The sequence below is a fragment of the Podarcis pityusensis genome, assembly GCF_964106645.2.
Source record: "Podarcis pityusensis genome assembly, chromosome: 13".
In the NCBI taxonomy this organism is placed as follows: Eukaryota; Metazoa; Chordata; class Lepidosauria; order Squamata; family Lacertidae; genus Podarcis; species Podarcis pityusensis.
The window spans coordinates 54,351,394-54,377,117 of record NC_138038.1 but is presented as its reverse complement, the minus strand read 5'-3'; the positions used below and the strand labels follow the sequence as shown (position 1 = coordinate 54,377,117).

At 49.9% G+C, this 25,724-nt stretch overlaps 2 protein-coding genes across 2 annotated transcripts in view; one reads left to right on the top strand and one right to left on the bottom strand.

Moving 5' to 3' along the window:
• RNF167 (ring finger protein 167) lies at nt 1-25,135 on the top strand. The gene is made up of 10 exons (XM_080979865.1): nt 1-132; nt 7,382-7,512; nt 7,629-7,709; nt 9,283-9,405; nt 10,491-10,578; nt 10,677-10,767; nt 16,112-16,217; nt 18,263-18,356; nt 22,598-22,678; nt 23,396-25,135. Exons 2-10 carry the CDS (start codon nt 7,417-7,419, stop codon nt 23,797-23,799), a joined length of 1,164 nt encoding a protein of 387 aa, XP_080835991.1. The 5' UTR covers nt 1-132; nt 7,382-7,416; the 3' UTR covers nt 23,800-25,135.
• Nucleotides 1-25,724, bottom strand: part of CHRNE (cholinergic receptor nicotinic epsilon subunit) — a 143,923-nt gene that overhangs the window by 53,831 nt on the left and 64,368 nt on the right. The gene's annotated exons all lie outside the window — the stretch shown is intronic.

The window sequence follows — 25,724 nt, the reverse complement described above, 5'->3', positions numbered from 1 at the left end:
CCTCCCTCCCCCCCCGCCCTCCTCTCGCGAGATCTCCCAGCCATGTTGCGGCGGAGGGGCTTGTAAACAGAAGGCAGCCCAGGGGAGACCACCCGGCGCGCGACCCCCCAGGAGCCCCGCCACCCGGGGAAGGTCAGTGACCTGCGGGGGAGGAGCCTCCCCCTCCCTCCTCTCCCGGACGCCTGGGTCCCCTGCAAGGAGGTGGGCGAGGGGCAGGCGCCTCCTGCCCGGACTCCTGGGTCCCCAAGGCAGGGGGGAGGGTCGCGTCTGCGCCCCCAGGGTCGAGGGTTGGGGTGGAGCGGCCGTGGGTGGGTGGGGGCGCCCCCTTGGCACCCTGGGGCGCCCTTCCTGGTGGGGGTGGGGGAGCGCCCTGTTTCTAGGGGTGCGCCCTGCGCCCCACGGTCCAGGGTTGGGGGGCACCCCTTTGGGCTGGGTGGGGGCGCCCTAGGGCGCTTTTCCTGGCGCTGGGAGGGCGCAGGGGGCAGGGAGGAGTCTCCTTTGATGGTGGGTGTGGCGGGCAGAGTTGGGGGGCAGCTTGGGATCTCCCTCCCCCCAAAAAGGGGAAACTGGGCAGGATCTGGGGTGAATATTTTGCTCCCCTCGTTTGGCATTGCTCCCTCCTCCTCCAGATTTGGGGTGCCCTGCCCCCGTGAGGGTGTACCCCCCAACCTGACAAGTCCAGGGCATAAATGGGGGGCATTTGCACCTTGGCAGAACCTCAGGGGCCGGAGATCAAGGCTATCTTGGCCAGAGCCTCTTTCTTGTCCCCGGTGCCCCAAATCTTGTGCTCCAACTTTGGGCGCTTCTGTGCAGCCGGACGGTCAGGATCACAGCGTTGGAAGGGACCCCAGCGGTCATCTACTCCAACCCTCTGCAATGCCGGAATCTCAACTGCGGGTTATGGGGTTGTGGAGTCAAAAGGGACCCCCCCAGTGGTTATCCAGTCCAACCCGCTGCCCTGCGACGACCCCCGGTTGGGTGAGCCCGGGGCCTGACCCTGCCAACTCCACCTCTCTGTCTCTGTGTTTGGAGTTTGGCAAAGTCGGGTAGGTCTCTGCCCCGAGCCGTTTGCAATTCAACAGCAGGAAAGAGACAGGAAAATAATGTGTTTGTTTTGGTTCTCTGCAATCCAAGCCCTAGAGAGGGAGGAAGGGGCAGAGGAAAGATTTTCTTCCTCTCCTGTAACACTCCATCCAATGCTGGAAGGTTCAGGGTGGATAAAACTGGGTTCGAAACCACCCAGCCACATTTTGCTACTGGTTTGGCTCCGGTTGTGTCAATGTGGAGATTTCTGGGCACCAGGTTGGCGACCCCAGATCAAAAAGCTCCGCCTTAGTCCAGAGTTAATAGCAAGTCCATTTCCGCCCTGTGCCTTTCTCCTCCTTGCAAACTGGGACAAGGGAATTGTTGTGAGAGCAAGCAATGGAGTTGAGATCGTAGGGTCCTGGAAGGGACCCGAGGGTCATCTAGTCCAACCCCGCGGCAAAGAGGCATTCCGTTGCGGCAAACGCTGTGTTAGAAACTAGCCGGGCGCGTTTTGCAACTGGCAGGGGTCCAATGGCGAACACATGGAGATCTGTGGATGCTGGGGAAAGCAAAATGTGGCTTTGAGCAGGAAATATATTTCTTGCAGCTTGAACCGATTTAATTGTGCAGCGTTTAATTTGATGTCTTAATGTGTTGCAAACTGCTTTGCTCTTTAAAATATACTCTCAGGGGTCCGGCCCCTTCCCCAGGTCGTCCCTACAAAGACCTTGTGAGGGAGGCCAAGAGGCTGACTCCAAGGTCACCCGACGGAGCAGGGATTCGAACCCAGATCTCCCAGGTCCCAGCCCGACACTCTAACCACTACACCCCACTGCCTTCCTAGATTCCTCCTGCTATGGGGCAGCTCTATAAAAAGTCGGTAACTAAATACGGGGAAAGCAAAATGTCCCTTCGAGCAGGATCCAAAATATTTTTTTCTGGAAACTTCAATTGGTTTTATTCCGGTTTGTTCTCCTTGATGTGTCGTAAACGGCTTTGAGGTGAGATATAAAACAGTATTGAAATGAAATGAATGATGAGGACGATAAATCTCATGGCCAAAAATGGCACGTTCCTTATTATTGGATTTATTTTCTCCCTGACTCAGGGAACCTTGCAGCTAAAACAGAAACAGCTGAAAACATCGGAGGGGAAGCAATCATTAAAGAAGAATTATACATGAATATACACTAGATCTGCTAAGAACAGACAGGCTATTGTTATGTTATTGGCCTTTCCTGAAAGCAGTCGGCTCCCCAAAGTCTTCTTGATGGCAGAATCTCCTTCTGTGGAAGTTTCTTAATCAGAAATTCCTTGGCCGCAATTTCTGCATGGCAGGGGTTGGGGCTGGGCTGGATGACCCACAGGTGTCCCTTTCTGTGCTCGTAATTCTACAAGAACCTAGGTTTCTCTTTGGAGAATCAGTTTTCTGGTTCTTCCCCTGCCGGCGGAAGGACAGCCAGGAGGGAGCCGGTCTGGCTTCTCTAGGCAGGGAGTTCCAAAGTTCTCTGGGGGAGCCACCACCGAGAAGGCCCTGCCTTGTGCCCCCCACCCCACCAACCAACCGGGTCTTCGAGGGAGGCAGGACCTCCAGCCCAAAAGTATCCAAACCCAAGGAGGGAATATGGCCTTTCAGACAACCTGGACCTAAGCCGTGTCAAGCTTTATAGGGGTGAAAGATTCCGGTTTGGCACGGGGTTGGTCTGGATGACCCTGAGGGTCCCTTCGAACGATGATTCTGTCCAGAAACAGAACAGCAGCCAGCAGCTCTCTTCTGGCAAGGGGGTGGCATCTGTGCCCTATAGCCAGCCCCAGTCAGCAGTCTGCCTGCAGCAACTTGGGTCAGCTGAGGTTTCCAAGCACTTTTCAGAGGCAGCCCCAGGAGCGGCGCATTGCAGTAGTCCAGGCTTTGCGCAACTAAGGCGTTCCTCGCTGTGGCCAGGTCTGGCACCATGCTGAATGGGTGCGGGTGTAAATGCACCACCGCGCCTCCAATCTCCCCGACTCGACCGTTGTGGCAGCGCATGGAGACTTTTGGGTTGCGCCAAAGGTGGCTTTTGAGGGTGGGCGGGGAGAGTTGCGCATTGCGCATGGAGGACAGACCCCGAAGCAAGGGAGAAAAGGCAGCGTTGCGCCTCGGGGAAGCAGGGTGCGCCTCGAGGGTGGCGCCTCCCGGCTGCTGCATGCACTGCCCTCCCTTATCGCCCCAGGCGCACCGATGCGCAGTGCGCAAAGGAAACATGGCGGCAGAGAAGAGGTGTCTTGGCGCCGCTTGAGGAGCTGGGATGTCGAGGTTAATGGGAGCTGGGCTTCCTAGGTAGGCTGAGTTTCCTCGCTGGCAAAAGCCGTTTTCCCCGCACGTTCCTTGCGCTGCGCATTCTGAAATCCTTCCAGGAATCATGCGCCGCATGCCAGATTTTTCCCAGGAAGGAGTTTCAGCATTTGGGCTCCCACAGTGATCGTTATTTAGCTGCATTTATATCCTCAAGGCGGCCAGGGAGTGAGATTTGAACCCGGGTCTCTCCTGGGTCCTAGTCCGGCACCCTCACCACTGCTCCACGCTGCCTCTCAAGGACTTTGCTGTGTGGTGAGAAGGTGAACTTTGGGTGAAGAGCAGGGGTAGGCAAACTAAGGACCGGGGGCCAAATCCGGCCCAATCGCCTTCTAAATCCGGCTTGCGGATGGTCCGGGAATCAGCGTGTTTTAACAAGAGTAGAATGTGTCCTTTTATTTAAAATGTATCTCTGGGTCATTTGTGGGGCATAGGAATTTGTTCATTATTATTATTATTTTCCAAAATATATTCCGGCCCCCCACAAGGTCTCAGGGACAGCGGACTGGCCCCCGGCTGAAAAAGTTTGCTGACCCCTGGTGGAGAGGGACGTATTGGGCAGGTTCCTTCCCAAGGGCACAGGGTTCAGAGAACCATAGCGCGGAACGGGACCCCCAGGGGTCATCCATCCCAACCCCCTGGCATGCAGGAGCGGCGACGAAGGCCCCCCTGCGACGAAGGAGAGCCCAGCACCTTTCAAGGGAGCTCTTACCCTTGGGGAGTCGTTGTTGTTGTTGTTGTGCTCCCCACGTGACTTAGTTGGAATCTCCTCTCTTTCCATTTGAAGCTCTGGGTTCGGGTCCTGCCCTCCAGACCAGCAGTGGGTGCCAAGTTTGCTCTCTCTTCCCCGTGACCTCCAATCCCGACTCCTTTGCCCTTGCGGGGTTTGGCCGACTGAACGCCCGTCACAAGGCAAAATTGTCGGGTTGCGAGGGACCCCCAGCGGTCATCCATCCCAACCCCCGGCAACGAACGCAGAAATGGCAGCTAAGGGATTCCCAACGGAGGCTCTCCCATCGAGAGGAGAGACTGTTCTCCTGCATGTTGGGAGGCTGCTTGCCCTCCTGTCAGATGGCATCATCCTGGCACCAGACGCCTTTTCTCCAGCGTAAAACCCTCTGGCTTCCTATCTCCCTTCGCCGCGGCTTCCCTTTCGGCACCAGGTGGAAGAATGGGCACCTTTTGAGGGTCTCTGCAGCCGGGCTGCTCAGTTGGGGAGGGGGTTTCCCTTGCCACGCCCTCCTGGCTGGGAAACTTCAAATGAAATGTAGAATTGTAGGCAGGAAATATATATATATATATTTAAATGATATTTATTAAAAGTTTAACAATTACAGAAAGAAAGAAAAAAAGAGAGATTAAAAAGTTACAATACAATACATCAAAAAACAATAAAAGCAAAAAAATAAAAAACAATACAGCACAACAATGAGGGAACAAAAACAAAAACATTTAAAAACAAAAACCTTTAAAAAACACATCCAGTATTTCCATATCCTTATCTTTCATTTACTTGTTTCATCGACCTCCTCACACCTCCCTTTTTTGTATTCTAATTCAATTTAGCTGTTTCAACAAATCCTTTCCATCTTTCTCAATTTTTGTTCTATAAATTACCTTAACCCGATCTGACCTTAAATTTTACCCTTTGACCCATTAACAACCCATTTTTACTTAGTTCTTAATAACATTTCTGCTAAAACCATGTAACTTCATTCCAACATCCTTCTAACATTCATTAATTTTACTATATTTTTGTAAATATACTTTAAATTTTTTCCAATCTTCTTCCACCGACTCTTCTCCCTGGTCTGTAGGCAGGAAATATAACTAAAGCATGGTCAGGCAAACTGAGGCCCGGGGGCCGGATCCTGCCCAATCGCCTTCTAAATCTGGCCCTCGGACGGTCCAGGAATCACCGTGTTTTTACATGAATAAATTGTTTCCTTTTATTTAAAATAATAATAATAATAATAATAATAATAATAATAATAATAATAATTTATTATTTATACCCCACCCGTCTCCCCTAGGCGGCTTCCAACCAAATATTAAAATACAGTAATACATCAAACATTAACAGCTTCCCTAAACATACATCTCTGGATTAGTTGTGGGGCATAGGAATTCGTTCATTTCCCCCCCAAAAATAGTCCGGCCCCCACAAGGTCTGAGGGACAGTGGACCGGCCCCCTGCTGAAAAAGTTTGCTGACCCCTGGTGAAGAGGGACGTATTGGGCAGGTTCCTTCCCGAGGGCACGGGGTTCAGAGAACCGTAGAGCGGAAAGGGACCCCCAGGGGTCATCCAGCCCAACCCCCTGGCATGCAGGAGCGGCGACAAAGGCTCCCCTGCGAGGAAGGAGAGCCCGGCACCTTCCGAGGGAGCTCTTACCCTTGGGGAGTCGTTGTTGTTGTGCCAGCCACGTGACTTAGCTGAAATCTCCTCTCTTTCCATTTGAAGTCCTGGGTTCGGGTCCTGCCCTCCGGACCAGCAGTGGGTGCCAAGCTTGCTGCCTCTTCCCTGTGACCTCCAATCCTGATTCCTTTGGCCTTGGGGGGTTTGGCTCCCAGAAGTGGCCACACGGACTTTGCTCTGTGGGGTGGGGGGACAAACTGGGTGGACCGGCCCCCTGCTGAAAAAGTTTGCTGACCCCTGAACTAAAGGATCCCAGAAAGATGGCCACCCAACCTCTGCTTAAAAACCTCCAAGGAAGGTTCCAAGATCATAGGATGGAAGAGTTGTCAGGGACCCCTGGCGGTCATCTAGCCCAACCCCCTGTGAGGCAGGAATGTCAACTAGCTCTGCTTGGAAACCTCCAAGGAAGGAGAGTCTGCCATCTTTGGAGAGGGTTCTTTTGACCATCGGAACGGCTCTCTCCACCAGAGAGTTCTTCCAAATCGAATGGTTCTCCTCCCCTGCAAGAATCCTGTAGCCTCGGGCTGGTTGTTCCCATTTTACAGAAGGGGAACATTGAGGTTGGGACGCTGATCCGACGCCTATTCCAGATCCAGGACCTGCTCATGGTCTCCCCACAGCGCTGCAGCCCCTCCAGCTACCAGACCCTCCTCTCTAACCCACCAAGGCAGTGCCGCCTAGTGGTTCGAGAGCCAGGCTGGGACCTGAGAGAGCGGGGTTCAAATCTGCCCCCATTTGGCCCTGAAGCTCCCTGAGGGTGACTTTGGGGGCCAAGTCCCTGCCTCTCAGCCTCGCTCACCTTGCAGGCTCAGCTCCCCAGGCCCCCATTTCAGATCCTTAATTGATAGTGCTGCCCCATAGCAGGAGAACTCTAGGAAGGCAATGTGGTGCAGTGGTCAGAGCAGAGTTTCCCAAACTTTGGGTCTCTGGCTGTTTTTGGACTACAGTTCCCATCATCCCTCACAGCTGGTCCTGCCAGCTAGGGGAGGATGGTAGTTGTCGTCCAAAAACAGACCCAACTTTGGGAAACACTGGGTTGGAGTGTCAGACTAGGACCTGGGAGTTCAAATCCTGATCCAGCCTGTTCTCCACATCCTCTTCCAGATGGTGGGGGGTGGCAGGCACTCTGGACATGGTCAGAGGCTGCCTGGGCCTGCTCCTTCCTTTTTTAAAAAAGAAAATTCTTAAAATTCATTTTTAGGTTTAACAAGTAGCGTCCCAAATAAGTCATCATCATACACACATAGGATTCTCTGAATCCCTGGACCCTATTTTTTAGAATCCTGCCCATGTTTTTAATTGTTCGCAGTGTTCTTTTAGGTAACTTACAAATTCCCCCCATTCTTTATCTAATTTATTATCCATTTGATCTCTGATCTTCCCGGTCGTTTTCGCCATAGCCCATCATCTTTGTCCGCCATTCTGTTCTTGTAAAGTCCTTTTATCTACTTCCGCTTATTATGTCAGCGTACGTAAAAACAGCCTTTGGGATATCCGGACCCAGAATTCCTAATAAAAAACGCTTCTGGTTTTCTCACAAAAGTTCTTTTAAACTTTCCCTGCTCCTTCCCTTGACTCTCCTGCGATGCTGCTTCTGTTTGCCCTAGGAGTCGCTGGTCTGCCCGCCTGCCTGCCAGGCACCATGATTCGAACACAGAACCCGCTCCCGGCGGCATTCCTGGTCCTACCGGTTTTCCTTCTCCTGGAGCTGCCGGCTGCCCAGGGCTACATTCACGCGGTGAGTCTCCCCTTCCCCATGGAAAGCCCTAGGGGGGTCCCGCTCCAAATTCTCCAAAATTGCGTTTCCCCAGACTTACCCAACTCTTTTTCTCTTTCCGTCTCCCCGAAAAACAGATGTCGGATCACAATTCCAGCATGGAGTTCAACGACCTGCCCGCCCTCTTTGGGGAGCCCCTGCCGCACGAGGGGCTCGTGGTGAGTCTACCCGAAAAACGGGTGCCGCACAACCCGCCAGAAATCAATATTTTCTGCGCGGTCCTGTGGAACTCCCTGCCTCATGACAGCCCCGAAACGTTTTCAGGAGACTCTTCCCAGATTTCTTCTTCTATTAATAATAATAATAATAATAATTTTTATTTATACCCTGCCCTCCCCAGCTAAAGCCAGGCTCAGGGCGGCTAACAAGCAATAATAAAAACAAGTTATTATTATTATTATTATTATTATTATTATTATTAGGATTAATATACTGCCCTATACCCAGGGGTCTCAGAACGCCGCTGCGTTTCTTAGTTCATAGCTAGTTTTAATTTCACAGCTGTTTTGAACGTTTGGGGTCTTTTACCTATAGTTTAATTGTTTTTTAAAATAATATTTTGAGGGTTTTTTGGTGGGGTAATCAAGTGACAGATAAAAATGTTAAGGAAGTCAGAAGAAGTACCAACATTGAAAGATTGGCAATATAAATTTTTTGAAATGATTAGCAAAAATGACGGCAATGCGATCTAATCGAAATCTCCAACAGGGATTGAAATGTGTAGAAGGATACATGCCCAAAAGATGCTCAGAACGAGAATTTATTGATATGTCTAGACTGATTTCACAAAGTTAAGCTAAGCAGATACATAAGATCGAATGTTTAATTATTAAGATACAAAACGACAATCTCAGTAATAAAGTGACAAAATAATAACAAGGAAGTCAGGCACGGGGAAGAAATAAGAAATGGATAAACGTCGGTACATAACGGAACGTGAAAATTTACAAATATAATGTATATGTATCGATATGTAAAGATTTCATGTATGTATTGCAACATTAGTAATAATTTAGTGCAAAAAAAAAAAAAGGTTAAGGAAATAATGAAATAACCGAATTTGGAGGAGCTGTTAAATGAATAACCTTTTTTTTAAAAAAAGGGGGTGGGGAAAAAAATGTTAAGGAAAGAATTAAATCGAATTTTTGAGGAGCAGTTAAATATATTATTATTATTATTAATTATTATTATTATTATTATTTAATGGGGTGGTTAAGTAAATAGAGAGGTGCCTTTTGTGAAATGATTAAATAAGACAGCAGGAATAACCGGATTTGCAGGAGCCGTTAAATGAATAAACTTTTTTTTAAACGGGGTGCAAAAAAAAAAAAAAAAAAAAAAAAGTTAAGGAAATAATTAAATAACCGAATTTGGAGGAGCCGTTAAATGAATAAACTTTAAAAAAAAAAAAATGGGGTGCAAAAAAATAAAATAAAAAATGTTAAGGAAATAATTAAATAACCGAATTTTTGAGGAGCCGTTAATTGTATTATTATTATTATTATTATTATTATTATTATTATTATTGGGGTGGTTAAGTAAATAGAGAGATGCCTTTTGTGAAATGATTAAATAAGACAGCAGGGGAAGGGGCTGTAATTCTGGTCGGATCCTGCCAGACTCTGGCGCCTTTGTCCCTGACGCTCTGGGGCAGAACTTGTGCCCGGTCCTTGCGGTCAGGGGGGGCACCAGGCTGACCCTTCTCCCCCCCCCCATATATCTCATTTCCAGGGCTTTCTGGTGGAAGCCAAGCCGGCCAACGCCTGCCAGGCCATCGAAGACGCCCCGGTTCTCTCCAACGGCACCGTCTTCATCGCCCTCATCCGGAGGAACGACTGCAGCTTTGACCTCAAGGTGACCAAGGGGGGTTCAGGATGAGCCCCCTTTTTGCTCCAGGGCGGCATCTTTAACGCCGGAAGATTCGGGGCCGATAGAAGCCCTTTCTCGCGCAGTTAGACAGTGGAACTCCCTGCCACAAGAGGGGACCAACCTTGTCCAAATAGCCTTTTCCTCCACGGTTTCCCCTGCTTAGGGAAGGTTTTAATGTTTTAATTCTGTTTTTAGTGTCTTCTTTGGGCGGGGTAGAAATCATAAAGTTATTAATATTATTATTATTATTGAAATAAACAACGATCTGACTGTTAGAGGACATCTGAAGGCAGCCCTATTTAGGGAAGTTTTTTATGTTTGATGTTTTATTCTGTTTTTAGTGTTCTGTTGGAAGCCGCCCAGAGTGGCTGGGGAAACCCAGCCAGAGGGGCGGGGTATAAATAATAAAATTATTATTATTATTATTATTATTGAAATAAAAAACGATCTGACTTTTAGAGGACATCTGAAGGCAGCCCTGTTTAGGGAAGTTTTTGATTTTTGATTGTATTTTTAATATTCTGTTGGAAGCCGTCCAGAGTGGCTGGGGAACCCCAGCCAGAGGGGCGGGGTATAAATAAAATAATAATAATAATAATAATAATAATAATAATAATAATAATAATAATTGCAAAGAGGACTGGGCATTTTTGTGGAGGTGAATCAGGACGGCCGCACAGAGGCAGCCAGTGCTTTTGACTATGTGCTCGCCGAAAACCGCAGGGGGGGGGGATTTGGTCTTGTGTTCGAATCCTGGACAAAGCCCGCTGGGTTTCCTATCCTGGGCGCCTCGTTGGCCCCGTGAGAACAGGAGGCTGGACCCTGATGTTCCCTCGATCCCTTGGTTTGGAGGGCTCTTTGGGCCCCTGGAATAGACGGGCCCCTTTTGGCCCGATCCGCCAGACCCTCCTGGCGATGAGCTCTGCCTCTTCTGCTCCCGCAAGGCCGTTTCTCTGCCCCTCTTTGCCCCTTCCCCGGGACGTGTGTTGTGGGCCGGCTGGGAAAACGGCACCTTCTGAGCATGCGCAGAGCGCTTTTCAGACTTTGACGTCCTCCTCTTCCTCCCGCAGGTATTCCACGCCCAGAAGGCCGGCTTCCTGGCCGCCATCGTCCACAACGTGGGTTCGGACAAACTGCTCAACATGGTCTGGGACAGCGGTGAGCTCTTTTTGGGGGGCAGATAACGCACCCCCTTTTCCGGCACCCCTTTTCCAGGGGCTCCCGGCTGACTCCCCCCTTTGTCTTCCGCCCCCCAGAGGAACTACGCAAGCTGGTCACCATCCCCTCCGTCTTCATCGGGGAGACGGCCGCTAGACTCCTTCGCGACTCCTTCACCTACGAGAAAGGGTAGGAGCTATGGGGCAGCGGCTGTGGGGCGGGGGGACCTCATTTATCGGCGCACCGAAATTCCCGGCACTGGGCAGGGGGGGCAAAGAGGGTGCCTGAACTGCTCCCTAAGCGCCCCCACTGCCCCCCAGTTTAGCGCTTGTGGTCAAAGGATTGTGGAGTTGCAAGGGAACCCCAAAGGTCATCCATCTCAACCCCCTCCTGCAACACGGGGATCGCGGTGAAATGCGAAGATTGCGGCCGGGCAATCCCCCCCCCAAAATATTTTATTTTTAAATAATTCAACATTAATACAAACATATTACGAATATACAAACATACATTTTATACAATCCTTAAAAATATTCATACATACCCACACTCAATCCCACAGATACTTCCTTTATCTACTCAATTGCAATTCCTTTCCACTTCTATTACTTTCTTTCACACACTTTTAAACCAATTTTCTGCTTCTTTTTCTGTTACACATTGTTATCCATCTTATTTAGTATTTCACTATTTATAACGGAACTTGTTTATTCTAATAGGAGTTCTGATTTTTCAATATGGTTTTGCAAGTATCCTTTAAACACCTTGTCTATCTTCTTTTTTGAGATCCTTCCAATTTCTCCCATTATTTTGGATATATTGTAATACTCCAATAATTTGGCAAGCCACTCTGTTTTTATCGGTATAATACCACTTTTCCAATTTTTCGCAATCAGTAGCCTTGTGGCTACTGTTGCGTATAAATATAATGTCTTTAGACTTCCTGGTACTATTCCCAATAGAAAACCTTCTGGTGTTTTCCTAAATGAATATCTGAACATTTTTCTCATTTCATTGTATATTGTTTCCCAAAATTGATGTTTAAACACTTCCACCATATATGCATCATAGTACCTTTTTCAGTGTTGCGATGCAACACCAATTCGGGTATCAGTGCAGGAAAAGGGACAGAAGGGAAAGGGAAGTTTAAAAACCGCGACTCTGAAAGACACCAGGGATGAAAATACGTCTATAACCCCGTATACAGTATTTGCACAAATCGAACACACCCTCGAATCGAATGCGCGACTCGGTTTTCAAAACCTTGAACCCCAAAAAGCAGGGTGGATTTGATTTAAATCAAACCGATTTCAATCACGATTTCAATCACTAGTCAGTACGACTTGATTTAATTTTTATTTTTATTTTTAACAGGAAGACTCATTCTTGCTGGTATAATCTTAATGTTTACAAACCAGGTCAAGGTTTCATTTTTGGAATAATGAATTTTCAGAGTCGTTTTTACAGTTATATAAAAAATGACTGATTTGGTTATACTATTGGAAATACATAGACAGAGAATTATGAAATTATGGTGAGGCTTAGTAAGTTAACTATGTTTGGACAACTTTTCTGCTGTTCTTTATTGGAAGGATAAAAATAATCATTTCCTTAATGGCAATTTAAAAAAATTATTTAACTAAAACAATAATAATATAGCACATGTTTGTTAACTGATGTGGTTAAACTATTTTTTTTTTTTAAGTTTAGACTGAGTTTTAGCACACGTGAAGAACTCAAATCCTTATTTCCTCATCAATAGCCCTTGAACTATAATGTAACTTAAATAGAAAACTGCTGTTAGAAAGATTTTTCCTCCAAAAGTATTTTATTTTTTGAACCCCCAAAAGTGTTTGCTGGTGAATGTAAACGTGCGCTCAAATCTTATTGTGCACCCTAATATTCACTACATAACTCAGCCCCAAAAGGTGTGTGTTACATTTCAGTAAATACGGTAAATGGATCACGTTGACCAGTTTGCTGTGCGACTGCGTTTGGGCTGCTGTGTCTAATAATAATAATAATAATAATAATAATAATAATAATAATAATAAAAATATTATTTATACCCAGCCCATCTGGCTGAGCTTCCCCAGCCACTCTGGGCAGATTCCAAGAAAATATTAAAATACCATAATAAAAAGGTAAAGGGACCCCTGACCGTTTGGTCCAGTCGCATGACTCTGGGGTTGTGGCGCTCATCTCGCTTTATTGGCCGAGGGAGCCGGCGTACAGCTTCCGGGTCATGTGGCCAGCAGGACTAAGCCGCTTCTGGCGAACCAGAGCAGTGCACGGAAACGCTGTTCACCTTCCTGCCGGAGTGGTACCTATTTATCTACTTGCACTTTGACGTGCTTTCGAACTGCTAGGTTGGCAGGAGCTGGGACCGAGCAACGGGAGCTCACCCCGTCACGGGGATTCGAACCACCGACCTTCTGATCGGCAAGTCCTAGGCTCTGTGGTTTAACCCCCAGCGCCACCCGCGTCCCTCAAAATACCGTAATGCATCAAACATTAAAAGCTTCCCTGAACAGGGCTGCCTTCAGATGTCTTTTAAAAGCCTGGTAGTTCTTGTTCTCTTTGACATCTGAAGGGAGGGCGTTCCACAGGGCAGGCGCCACCACCGAGAAGGCCCTCCGCCTGGTTCCCTGTAACTTCACTTCTCGCAGGGAGGGAACTGCCAGAAGGCCCTTGGGAGAGGGACCCCGGTGTCCGGGGTGGAGATGCTCCTTCAGGTCTACTGGGCCTTTGAGGCCGTTTAGGGCTTTCATGGTCAGCACCAACACTTTGAATTGTGCTCGGAAACGTACTGGGAGCCAGTGTAGGCCTTTCAGGACCGGTGTGATGTGGTCTCCCAGTCCCCAGTCTAGCTGCCGCATTCTGGATTAGTTGTAGTTTCCAGGTCACCTTCAAAGGTAGCCCCACGTAGAGCGCATTGCAGTAGTCCAAGTGAGAGATAACCAGAGCATGCACCACTCTGGCGAGACAGTCTGTGGGCAGGGAGGGTTTCATCCTGTGCACCAGATGGAGCTGGTAGACAGCTGCCCTGGACACAGAACTGACCTGTGCCTCCATGGACAGCGGTGAGTCCAAAATGACTCCCAGGCTGCGCACCTGGTCCTTCAGGGGCACAGTTACCCCATTCAGGACCAGGGAATCCTCCACACCTGCCCGCCTCCTGTCCCCCAAAAACAGTACTTCTATCTTGTCAGGATTCAACCTCAATCCATTAACCACCATCCATCCTCCATCTGCCTCCAGACACTCACACAGGACCTTCACTGGTTCCGATCTGAAAGAGAGGTAGAGCTGGGTATCATCCGCAGAGAGGTTCAGAAAAGGACCCCCAAAAGTATCGAGGGGCTGGAAAGACTCCCCTGGGCTTGAGGCTTTTAGTTTGGAGAAAAGGACAGACATGATGGGAATTTTATTTATAGTCATCAGCAGAAGTTGTGGACATCTCAGGAATTTTGGGGAGATTCAGGACAGGTAAGATCAACTCTTTCTTCGTGCAGTTAATCTGTGGAACTCCCTGCCACTGGGTCCAGTCATGGGCCACCAAGCAGTGGCTGGGGAAACTCAGCCAGATGGCCGGGGTATAATTTTTTTAAAAATTTATTGGAAGTTTTATTTACAACATAACATAACCCCCCACCCCCCCCAATACAGAAATCCACCCTCATTAAACGTGAACATAACATACAATAAGCAAACAACCAAATTAAAGGCTTCCTTTATCCTGTATCTGGTCTCCTTATTTACTTCTTATAAGCTGTTTTCTTTATGAATAATTATTAAGATTTTTCTAATTATAACTTAAATATCCACAAAGTCTCCTGCAGACATTAATCCAGGTGTGTATTTTAGGGTGTATTTTAGGGTATTTTAGGTTTTGTGAAGTATTCTCTGCATTTCCCCCATGCTTTTTGAAACTCTAATTGCGCTAATTGCAATTAGTGGTCTCTAATTGCCTCTGTTAATCTAGCCAATTCAATATACTCTAACCGTTTGTCTGGGTGGGGTATAAATAATAAATTATTATTATTATTATTATTGTTATTATTATTATTATCATTATTACCTGGATGGCTTTAAAAGAGGATTAGAAAAATTCACGGCGGAGGGCAAGCGATGGCTACTAGCCCTGGGTGGCTGCATTTTGCCCTCCCAGCCAGATGCTTCCAAATTCCAGTTGCTGAAAAATGTTGGTCTTGTGTTCGAATCCTGCTTTGGGTCTTCCCTTTAGGGCAGGCACCCCCAAACTCAGCCCTCCAGCTGTTTTGGGACTACAGATCCCATCATTCCTAGCTAACTGGACCAGCGGTCAGGGATGATGGGAGTTGTAGTCCCATAAACATCTGGAGGGCCGAGTTTGACCATGCCTGCTTTAGGGGCCCCTGGTTGGCCCCTGTGGGAACAGGAGGCTGGACTAGGTGGGCCTGATCCTGCAGATTCTCCTTATGCTTTTTACCTTCTTCCTAACTGCAAACTGTCCAGCAGGTGGCATTTTAAAACCATTTTAAAAAGGGCCAAGTTTCCCTTTATTTATTTATTTTTTTGAATATATCTTTATTGATTTAAAATACTATCATAAAAATGCATTACAAATAGTTACAAGAAAATTTCACACGAAAATGAAAAGGGAATAACAAGAATAAAAGTAAAAAGCCAAGAAGAATTAACATTAAAATAAAAGAATATCGGTTGTATTCTCATAATCTTGACCAATTAAGTCTTCTAGAACGTCCAATCATTCTCGTTGTACTTTTTTCTAATATCTTGATTTTATCGCACAGTTTATTTTATAGCTTTTTCTGCATATTTAATTTGGGGCAATTAAGATGTTAAAAGTGAAATAAACCTTGTGGAGGGAGGAGTGTTAAGGAATATAGAAGCATACATATGGTTGATGTGAATACGTTATTATGGAATATTATTGAATATGTATATTATTGAATATTCTATATTATTGAATATTGTATACCCAATGTATCAAATGCCGGGGGGGGGCGTTCACTGTGTGTGTTTTGGTGGTTGGTAAAAAATAAAATATATTTTAAAAAGAAAGAAAGAAAGGAAAAAGGGGAAAAAATTCAATTTTATCTTCCGCACCTTCCTTGCCCAAGGGGGTGAAATGGATGTCTGATGGTATTTCCCCTTCTTATTGACTCTGAATTGATTTCAGAATGAATTGATTTTCGAATGTATTTCAATGAATTGATTGCGATTTTATGTAAACCGTGTTATTTTTACTGTTGTTAGCCGCTCTGAGCCTGGCTTCGGCTGGGGAGGGTGGGATATAAATAAATTATTATTATTATTATTATTATTATTATTACAGTGGTACCTCAGGTTAAGTACTTAATTCGTTCAGGTCTGTTCTTAACCTGAAGCACCACTTTAGCTAATGGGGCCTCCTGCTGCTGCCAATATTAATATTAATAATATTATTATTATTATTATTTTGCACCCCAGATTCTGAGCCAAGGCTGAGATCTTTGAGGTTTCTGAATCCGCTCTCTTTTCTCCGCAGAGGCCAAGTGATCCTGATCCCGGAATACATCTTCCCCCTGGGCTATTACTTGATCCCTTTCACGGGGGTCGTGGGAATTGTCATGGTCGTGATGTGCACCATTTTGGTGAGTGACTGTGCGAGGAAAGGGGGGGGGGTGGACATTTGGTCATTTAAGCTTTATGATTTTTCTAATTCCTTCTGAGGAAACTGAATAGTTCAGCGAGACGAGGTTTTAGCCGGCATCCCATTAAGGATTTGTTTAATTTCTTCCTTAAACTTTTTGATTCTATGACTATGCTACCACTCAGTGGATTTGTAACTGGCTGACTGACCGAGCCCAAAGGGTGCTCATCAATGGTTCCTCTTCATCCTGGAGAAGAGTGACTAGTGGGGTGCCACAGGGTTCTGTCTTGGGCCCGGTCTTATTCAACATCTTTATCAACGACTTGGATGATGGACTCAAGGGCATCCTGATCAAATTTGCAGATGACACCAAACTGGGAGGGGTGGCTAACACCCCAGAGGACAGGATCACACTTCAAAACGACCTTGACAGATTAGAGAACTGGGCCAAAACAAACAAGATGAATTTTAACAGGGAGAAATGTAAAGTATTGCACTTGGGCAAAAAAAATGAGAGGCACAAATACAAGATGGGGGACACCTGGCTTGAGAGCAGTACATGTGAAAAGGATCTAGGAGTCTTGGTTGACCACAAACTTGACATGAGCCAACAGTGTGACGCGGCAGCTAAAAAAGCCAATGCAATTCTGGGCTGCATCAATAGGAGTATAGCATCTAGATCAAGGGAAGTAATAGTGCCACTGTATTCTGCTCTGGTCAGACCTCACCTGGAGTACTGTGTCCAGTTCTGGGCACCACAGTTCAAGAAGGACACTGACAAACTGGAACGTGTCCAGAGGAGGGCAACCAAAATGGTCAAAGGCCTGGAAACGATGCCTTATGAGGAACGGCTAAGGGAGCTGGGCATGTTTAGCCTGGAGAAGAGGAGGTTAAGGGGTGATATGATAGCCAGGTTCAAATATATAAAAGGATGTCACATAGAGGAGGGAGAAAGGTTGTTTTCTGCTGCTCCAGAGAAGCGGACACGGAGCAATGGATCCAAACTACAAGAAAGAAGAGTCCACCTAAACATTAGGAAGAACTTCCTGACAGTAAGAGCTGTTCGACAGTGGAATTTGCTGCCAAGGAGTGTGGTGGAGTCTCCTTCTTTGGAGGTCTTTAAGCATAGGCTTGACAACCATATGTCAGGAGTGCTCTGATGGGGTTTCCTGCTTGGCAGGGGGTTGGACTCGATGGCCCTTGTGGTCTCTTCCAACTCTAGGATTCTATGATTCTTATTATTTAGTTTATTTCCATACAATAATATTTCTAGTCGATTCCTTCTCGTTTCAGGGATTTTCACGGCATTTCATTTTTTGTGCAATTTCTTGGTTCCGTGACTGTCTTTTTTTCTTTTGGTCAGCCCCCCGGCTTGAGGGCTGGAGTTCTGGGCACCCCAGTTTGGGAAGGAGATTGGCAAGCCGGAAGGTGGGCTGAGAGATTGTCAGAGGTCTGGGAAATGAGCCTGATGAGGAACGGTTGAAGGAGCCGGGGATGTTCAGCCTGGAAACGAGGAGACTATAGGGTAGCCACCTTCCAAGATCTCAGTGACATGGAAGAGGGAGCAAGCTTGTTTTCTCCTGCTCCGGTGGGTAGGACTCGAACCCGTGGTTTCGAGTGCCCAGAAAGGAAATTCTGATTAAACTGTCGGAAAAGCTTTTCTGACAGTCAGAGCTGTTCAGCAGTGGAGTTGTGAACTCTCCTTCCTTGGAGGTTTTTAAGCAGAGGTTAGATGTCCGTCTGCCTTGGATGCTTGTGCTGAGATTCCTGCATTGCGTGCAGCGGGTTGGGCTGGATGACCACTGGGGGTCCCCTTCAGACTCCACGATTCTGTGATTCTAGAGATTCTTTTCCACGAATGTATTGGGATAAAAAAAGGAGTTTTGTGCCTAAAATGAGGGGTGTGCAATAGCAGTAACCCCCTGCTAAGGACTCTTTGAAGCACAGAATCGTAGAATGGGAGAGGTCCCCCTTGAGGTCATCCAGCCCAACCCCGTGCCATGCAAGAAGAGCCGATCACAAATCCCATTTCTCCCTGCGGAGCAGATTGTGCGCTGCATCCAGCACCGGAAGAGGATGCGGAGGAACCGGCTCTCGAAGGAGCAGCTGAAGAAAGTCCCCGTCCACAAGTACAAGAAAGGTAAATTGGGGGGTTCCCTGGGGGAGGGTGGGCTGCGGCCTGGGAGGGGGCTGCTGGACGGATCCGGCCAAGGAAGTTTCCTGGAGTAGCAGCCTTTTCCCCCCAAGCTGGGGCCAGCTGGCGGGAGGCGTAGTGCAAAACTTCCTGATCGGCATACAAAGAGTTGGAAGGGACACCGGGGGGTCATCTATCCCAACCCCCTGCAATGCAAGAATCGAATCACAGCCGGGGTGATAGAGGGAGAGGGCAGGTGTCCGCAGGCAGCGGGGAGCAGACTCTGGCAATGGCACCTCTGCACACCCAGAAGCAGCAGCGAAATTCGTTTTCCAGTTCACCTGCGGAACTCCCTGCCACAGGAGGGGCCACTGAACTGAATGGCTTTGAAAGAGGATTGGGTCAATGCATGAAAAGGCTATCGGTGGTCACTGGCCATGTGGCTACTCTCTGCCACAGCAGCAAACACTTCTGAATTGCTGGAAGCAGAGGGGAGAGGGCTGGTCTTGTGTTCGAATCCTGTCGCCGCCTTGCCTCGGATCTCAGGCGATCGGGGAGGCGCTGACCCAGCTGGATGGAGGAAGGAGCAGGAGAAAGGGATATGTGGGGGGAAAGGGGCTTGGAAAAGTCTAGGTCACAGGCATGGCCAACCTTGGCCCTCCAGCTGTTTTGGGACTACAATTCCCATCATCTCTGACCACTGTATGCTAGGGATGATGGGAGTTGTAGTCCCCAAACAGGTGGAGGGCCATGCCTGGTCTAGGACATGGGTAGGCAACCTAAGTCCCTGGGGCCGGATCCGGCCCAATCGCCTTCTAAGTCCGGCCCGCGGACGGTCCGAGAATCAGCGTGTTTTTACATGAGTAGAATGTGCCCTTTTATTTAAAATGCACCTCTGGGTAATTTGTGGGGCATAGGAATTGGTTCGTTATTTTTTTCCAAAATCTAGTCCGGCCCCCCACAAGGTCTGAGGGACGGTGGACCGGCCCCCTGCTGAAAAAGTTTGCTGACCCCTGGACTAGGAGGAGCAGGGATTTGTCCACAGGAATGTGTGTGTGTCTTTGTGTCTGTGTCTGTGTGTCTTTGTGTGTGTGTATCTTTGTGTCTGAGTTTGTGTGTGTGTGTGTCTTTGTTTTTTTGTATGTGTGTGTCTTTGTGTCTGTGTTTTTGTGTGTGTGTGTGTGTGTATCTTTGTGTCTGTGTTTGTGTGTGTGTGTCTTTGTTTTTTGTTACAGATAGGTAGCCGTGTTGGTCTGCCATAGTCAAAATAAAAAAAATCCTTCCAGTAGCACCTTTAAGACCAACTAAGTTAGTTCTTGGTATGAGCTTTCGTGTGCAAGCACACTTCTTCAGATATTTTGTTTTTTTGTGTGTGTGTGTGTCTTTGTGTCTGGTTTTTTTTGTGTGTGTGTGTCTTTGTGTCTGGTTTTTTTTGTGTGTGTGTGTATCTTTGTGTCTGAGTTTGTGTGTGTGTGTGTGTGTCTGTGTGTCTGTGTTTTTGTGTGTCTGTTTTTGTGTGTGTGTGTGTCCCCCTGCAGTGCCCCCTTTCCCCTCCAGAGGGCGCCCTGCCACCCCTCCTCTCCCCCCTCTTCCCGCCAAAGATCTGTATCTTCCTTCCCCTTTCAGGGCCAAAGGGGCGGGGGGGGGGGGGAGCGGCCGCGCTGCAACAGCCTTGACTGCGCTGCAACCCACACCTTGGGGTTTTTTCCGTTCTCTCTCTCTGCCTTTCTTGTGAAAGGGGAAAGGAAGGCCTTTGCCTTTTCACCTCCTTTCCAGCCCAGAATCCTAAGGACTGGAAGGGGAACCCCAGGGGTCATCCAGCCCAACTCCGGGCAGTGCAGCCGTCCGAGCCGATTCTCCTCCTTAACATCTTGCCTTTCAGGCAGCAATTTCCTCCACAGCAGAAAAGCAGCAATTAATTTTGACGGGGAGAATGTTTGACTCCTCCAGCATTTTGAACACACAAATGTGTGTGTGTGTGGACCCCGGAGAGCGGCTGCCGGCCATTGGCAGCGTTGCTGAGTGGGTAGGAGGCTGCTTCTTGGCTTCCTACGCCGAGCCGTCCCGCGTGGCCTGGGGGGCGCGGGGTTTTCAGCCTCAGCCTCCTTTTGGACGCAGGGGCAGGGGTGCGAATCACGCTCTTCTGGCACTTGCAAGGAAATGGTCAGGAGAGGAACCCAGGCGTCCGGGCAGCCAGGGAGCCCCCGACATGAACCCCGGGAAGGGGGCGACTGTAGAGACTTGTGCCCAAATGGGGATGACTTCCCCCTTTGTATTGCGGGGGGTTGGGCTGGATGACCCCTGAGGGCCCCTGGCTTAGCTCTGCCCTTCTGCGCTTCTGTCCTCATTAGGGACTAGCTGCTTGCAAGGTCCCAGTCGGCTCCAGAGAAGGACAGTCTCCCTCATTCTCCTTCCTTTCTAAGCAGAGGTTGGGTGAGAGAATCTTAGAACCGTCGAGTCGGAAGGGACCCCGGGGGTCATCTAGACCAATCCCAGGGATTTTGCGGCTGGGATTCCTGCATTGCAGGAGCCGGGGTTGGGCTGGATGACCTTTGGGGGCAAATTCACGGAAGGAAAATCAAGCTATTGGAGGCGATTGTGAGAAGCAAGCCGTGCTTCCGCGCCGGTCCTGCGTTCGAATCCCGCCTTTGCGGTCGGCGCCTGTGAGAACGGGATGCTAGCGAGGCCGGGGCCCTGATCCGGCAGGCCTCTTGCGGCTTCCCCGCCCCTTTCCTCTCCTCAGTCTCCCGCCTGGCTTTGGCCAAGGTTGAGTCAGAGCGGGAGGGAGAGGCTGGCGGCCGACCGGCTGCCGTTTGCCTTATAAGGCCCGGCAGAGAGTTTTGCAGGCTTCAGCTGAGCAGCGGCAGCCGGGCTCTGACCGCTTCCCTTCCCTGACGCTGCTGCTGCGAGGGAGGCTGCTTCCTGTTTTCACAGGGTTGTTGCAGGGGAAAGAGAGAGAGGCCCATGCACAACTTGGGGGGGGGGGGATAGAGGAGCCCCCCACCCGCCCCAGAGCAAGCTGCAAGGAATCCATGGTGGAGTAGGAAGGGACCCCCAAAGATCATCCATCCCAACCCGCCTGCAACTCGCAAGGAATCCGTGGCGGAATAGGAAGGGATCCCCAAAGGTCATCCATCCCAACCCGCAAGGAATCCATGGTGGAGTAGGAAGGGACCCCCAAAGGTCATCCATCCCAACCCGCCTGCAACGCGCAAGGAATCCGTGGTGGAATAGGAAGGGACCCCCAAAGGTCATCCATCCCAACCCGCCTGCAACGCGCAAGGAATCCGTGGCGGAATAGGGAGGCACCCCCAAAGGTCATCCATCCCAACCCGCCTGCAATGCGCAAGGAATCTGTGGTGGAATAGGAAGGAACCCCCAAAGGTCATCCATCCCAACCCGCCTGGCAATGCAGGAATTGCAGCTCCAGAATCCCCGGCATGTGGAAATTCAGTACTTCCTTTTGAGGTTAATAAACCCCCCACCTTTTTCTGACCCCCCACTCCACCCTTTGCTGCCCCACACAGACGGTGCTGGGAGCCTCCTGCCTCTTCTGTGCTTCCTTCACCTATAGAATTATGGATGGGACCCCCAGCGGTCATCCAGCCGAGCCCCCCAGCAGTGCAGCAATTGCCTTATTTCTGTGCTTCTAGCTTTGCCTTTCAATGGAGGTCACCCACCCCGGGACCTTAACGGTGGATGGCAAGCAATTAATAATTATAACGGGTAATAATAGTAGTAATAAATAACAGCAGCAGACGTTAATAATTACAGCAGCGATAAATAACAACACATGATGATTGGTGACCAACCCCTGCAGCTAATGATTAATAAGCGAGACGACAATTAACGATGAATAATAGCATCCTGAGAATTGAGGGCTGGCGTCTTGACTGAAGGGGGGGCAGCAGCCTGAGCCGGACTCCCGGACGGAGGGAGCGGGTTCGAATCCTTCGCATGCAGAATAGCCTTGCCTGCACCCAGATAACAGATCCTGACTTGGGTGTTTCTGAGCACGTGGAGATGGATAAGAGAGGCTGTTTGCTTTTATGGCCGGCCAGTGGTCAGGGAGGAGGGGGGCAGGCTCCTTTGTCGGTCAGTTGGCCGCCTGTCACGGATTTCTTCAGCATTTCCTGGGGTTGGTCTGGATGACCTCTTGGGGTCCCTTGCAACTCCACAACCCCATGTTTATTTGAGGATGACGGGATCCCCTCCTGATGATGTCTCTCCCCGCCTCCTTCCCGCAGGGGACGAGTACGACGTCTGCGCCATCTGCCTGGAGGAGTATGAAGACGGGGAGCGGCTGCGAATCCTGCCCTGCTCTCACGGTAAGGAGAACCCAGCGACTCCAAAGGGCTCCCTTGCCAGGATGCGTCCCGTTCTGGGCGCCACGATTTTGAGAAGGATAGTTTGCAAACGGGACGGCGACCGTTCACCCCTGGGATCCTTTAACTGGAATCAGGGTTGGGCTGGATGACCTTTGGGGGTCCCTCCCAAGTCTACAACTCCTGTGACCCTGGAGGGCGGAGGATTCTCCTTCCTTGGAGGCTTTTGGCCGGCCATCTTCTGGGGATTCTTGAGTTTGGCCGGCCATCTTCTGGGGATTCTTGAGTTTGGCCGGCCATGTTCTGGGGATTCTTGAGTTTGGCTGGCCATCTTATGGGGATTCTTGAGTTTGGCTGGCCATCTTCTGGGGATTCTTGAGTTTGGCCGGCCATCTTCTGGGGATTCTTGAGTTTGGCCGGCCATCTTCTGGGGATTCTTGAGTTTGGCCGGCCATCTTCTGGGGATTCTTGAGTTTGGCCGGCCATCTTCTGGGGATTCTTGAGTTTGGCCGGCCATCTTCTGGGGATTCTTGAGTTTGGCCGGCCATCTTCTGGGGATTCTTGAGTTTGGCCGGCCATCTTCTGGGGATTCTTGAGTTTGGCTGGCCATCTTATAGGGAATCCTTGAGTTTTGCACCCTTTGCGTTGCCTGCGGGTTGGTCTGGATGACCTTCGGAGTGTCCCATCCGGCGGACCCCTCAATCTCTTCTCTCTTCCCAGCCTACCACTGCAAGTGTGTGGACCCCTGGCTGACGCAAACCAAGAAGACCTGCCCCGTCTGCAAGCAGAGGGTGCTGCGCTGCCCGGACGACTCGGACTCGGAGGGCGAAGAGGGTCTCCGCGCCCCCCAGGACGAGGAAGAGGCGGGGGGGCAGGGGGGCCATGGGGAAGAGGAGGAGGAGGACGAGGAGGAGGAGGAAGGAGAGGAAGGGGGCGATTCGGAGCGCACCCCCCTCCTGCGCCCCTCACCCAGCGCCGCCCTGGGGGGGAGCTCCTTTGGGAGCATGGGGCAGTCGCCCCCCTCCGCCGCTCCCCAGGACCCCACGCAAGACTTGGGGGGCGAAGGGGACCACGATTGGGACCAGACAAAGGCCCTTCTCCCCAGGGGCCCCCTCCCAGTCTAGCGCCCTGCTGGGCATGGGGGGCGCAAGAGGGGCACCCCCGGGTCAGGCACCCCACCCCAAAGGGAAGCCGGAAGTGGGGGGGCGGCTGAACCCCCCACTTCGTCCCTCTTGCTTTTGACCACTGAGCTTCCACTACATATGTTAACTTTTCAGGGAGTCTGGGGGTCTTTGCAGCATTGGGGGGGCATAGGGCAGGAGTGGGGTGGGGGGGTCGGTCCAAGACCCCTTTGGGCGTCTTTTTTTGGGGGGGGACAGGATGCAATAGCCAAGAGGGAGGCGGCAGGTGTCTCCTGCCTGGTTCCTTTGCAGGGTGGGGGGCACACATCTCCCTGAGCAAAAGCCCCCTTTTTCCTGTGGGGGGGGAGAGACCCCATAGCGGCCAAAGCAGAGCCTCCCCCTCCCCAAACTTGGTGCAGGGGGGGGGTCCCAATTAAACACAGTATTTTTTTTGTGGGGAGGGGGCCAGAAAGTCCTGTATCCTTTGGGGGGCGGCGAGGAGCTCATGATGGACAGTATATAAATTTAACACATAGATGGGGAGCCCCCCCCTTGCAAAGCATGCCAAACCTCCCCCCCCCCAGCACCCTACAAACTCCCAGGGTGGGTTGGGGGGGGTCCTTTGGGTGTAGACCCCCCACATTGCAGCGCCCCCCACCTCCTCCCTCTTGCGATTTTGCACTTTTCTCCCCATTGTGTGCCAAGGAATTGGGGGGGCTTCTTGTTCTCTTTGCCCCCCCAAATTAAAAAACCCCTCCTCTTGGGACTGCTGACCTTCCTAATTTTCCACACTAACTTCCAGATTTAGCATCCTATAATAATGATTATTGGGCGGGGGGACTCTACCTTTTAACCCCCTTTTTCCTTCCATGCCCCCCCCCCCGGAAATTTCTGCCGGGGGGTCCGTTCCTTCCCCCCCCCCTTGCAATGGGCAGGATACTGACCCTCTTTCCGCGTAGGAACTAACAAGCAACGGGCCTCGGGGGTGCTGGTTTTTTTGGGGTGGGGGGGCACCAGGGGGGCCATTTCTCCTCTTCCTTGCCCCCCCCAGCTGCTGCCTGCCAGAGTCGCTGCTGCCTAGCCTTCTCTTGATCGCCTTGAATAATTTTTACTGTAAAGGACTTTTTATTTTTCACTGTACAGTTTTATGGTGGGGATGCAAAGGGGCTGCTGCTGGGGCTTTTGCCTGGGGGGGGGGGAGTGTGGGGAAGACCCCCCCCCCAGCAAAGGGCTCAGACATGCCCTGGATTGCAGGGGAAAAAGGAAATCAAGACTTCCATATAATAATATTAAAAAAAGAGATTTAAGTCGGAATAAACGGAAGATGGTTTAAAATAAAGTCTGCTGGGCTATTTGCGTTTGCAAAGTGGGGGGAGCGAACGGTTTTCTGCTGCCTAAGTAGGGCAAAAGAGGAACAGGCTCCGAGCGCCACCCCCTTCCTAGCCAGGCCCCATAAAAGAGCAGAGGAAGAAGTTTGACGCACAGCCCAGAAGAGGCAATGTTTATTAAAATGATGCGCGCACACGGAGGGAGAGAAGTTTTTCCTCCCTCTTTCCTAACGCTGGAATTTTTTGGGACAGAACAAAAAAAGCTCTCCTAGCCTATGGAACTCCCTGCCACAGGAGGCTGGGGCAGTTGCAGACCAGGATGGCTTTAAAGAGGATTAAACCAATTCTCCGGAGGGCTGCATGGTGGAGAAGAGGGCTTTTGCAGAAAGGGTACCCAGGGTCATCCAGCAACCTTGAAATGATCAGAACCACAGACCCAAATTTAGTGGATGTTGTAGGGGGGGGGGCAAGAGTGTGGCTCTTGCACCCGGGTCCTGCTTGCTGGTTCCTTATGGGGGCTAAAGGGCCCCTCTGGGCCCGATCCGGCAGGCTGTTCCACTCCATCAGAAGGCGGTGGCCTCTCCTTCCCTGGAGGTCAAT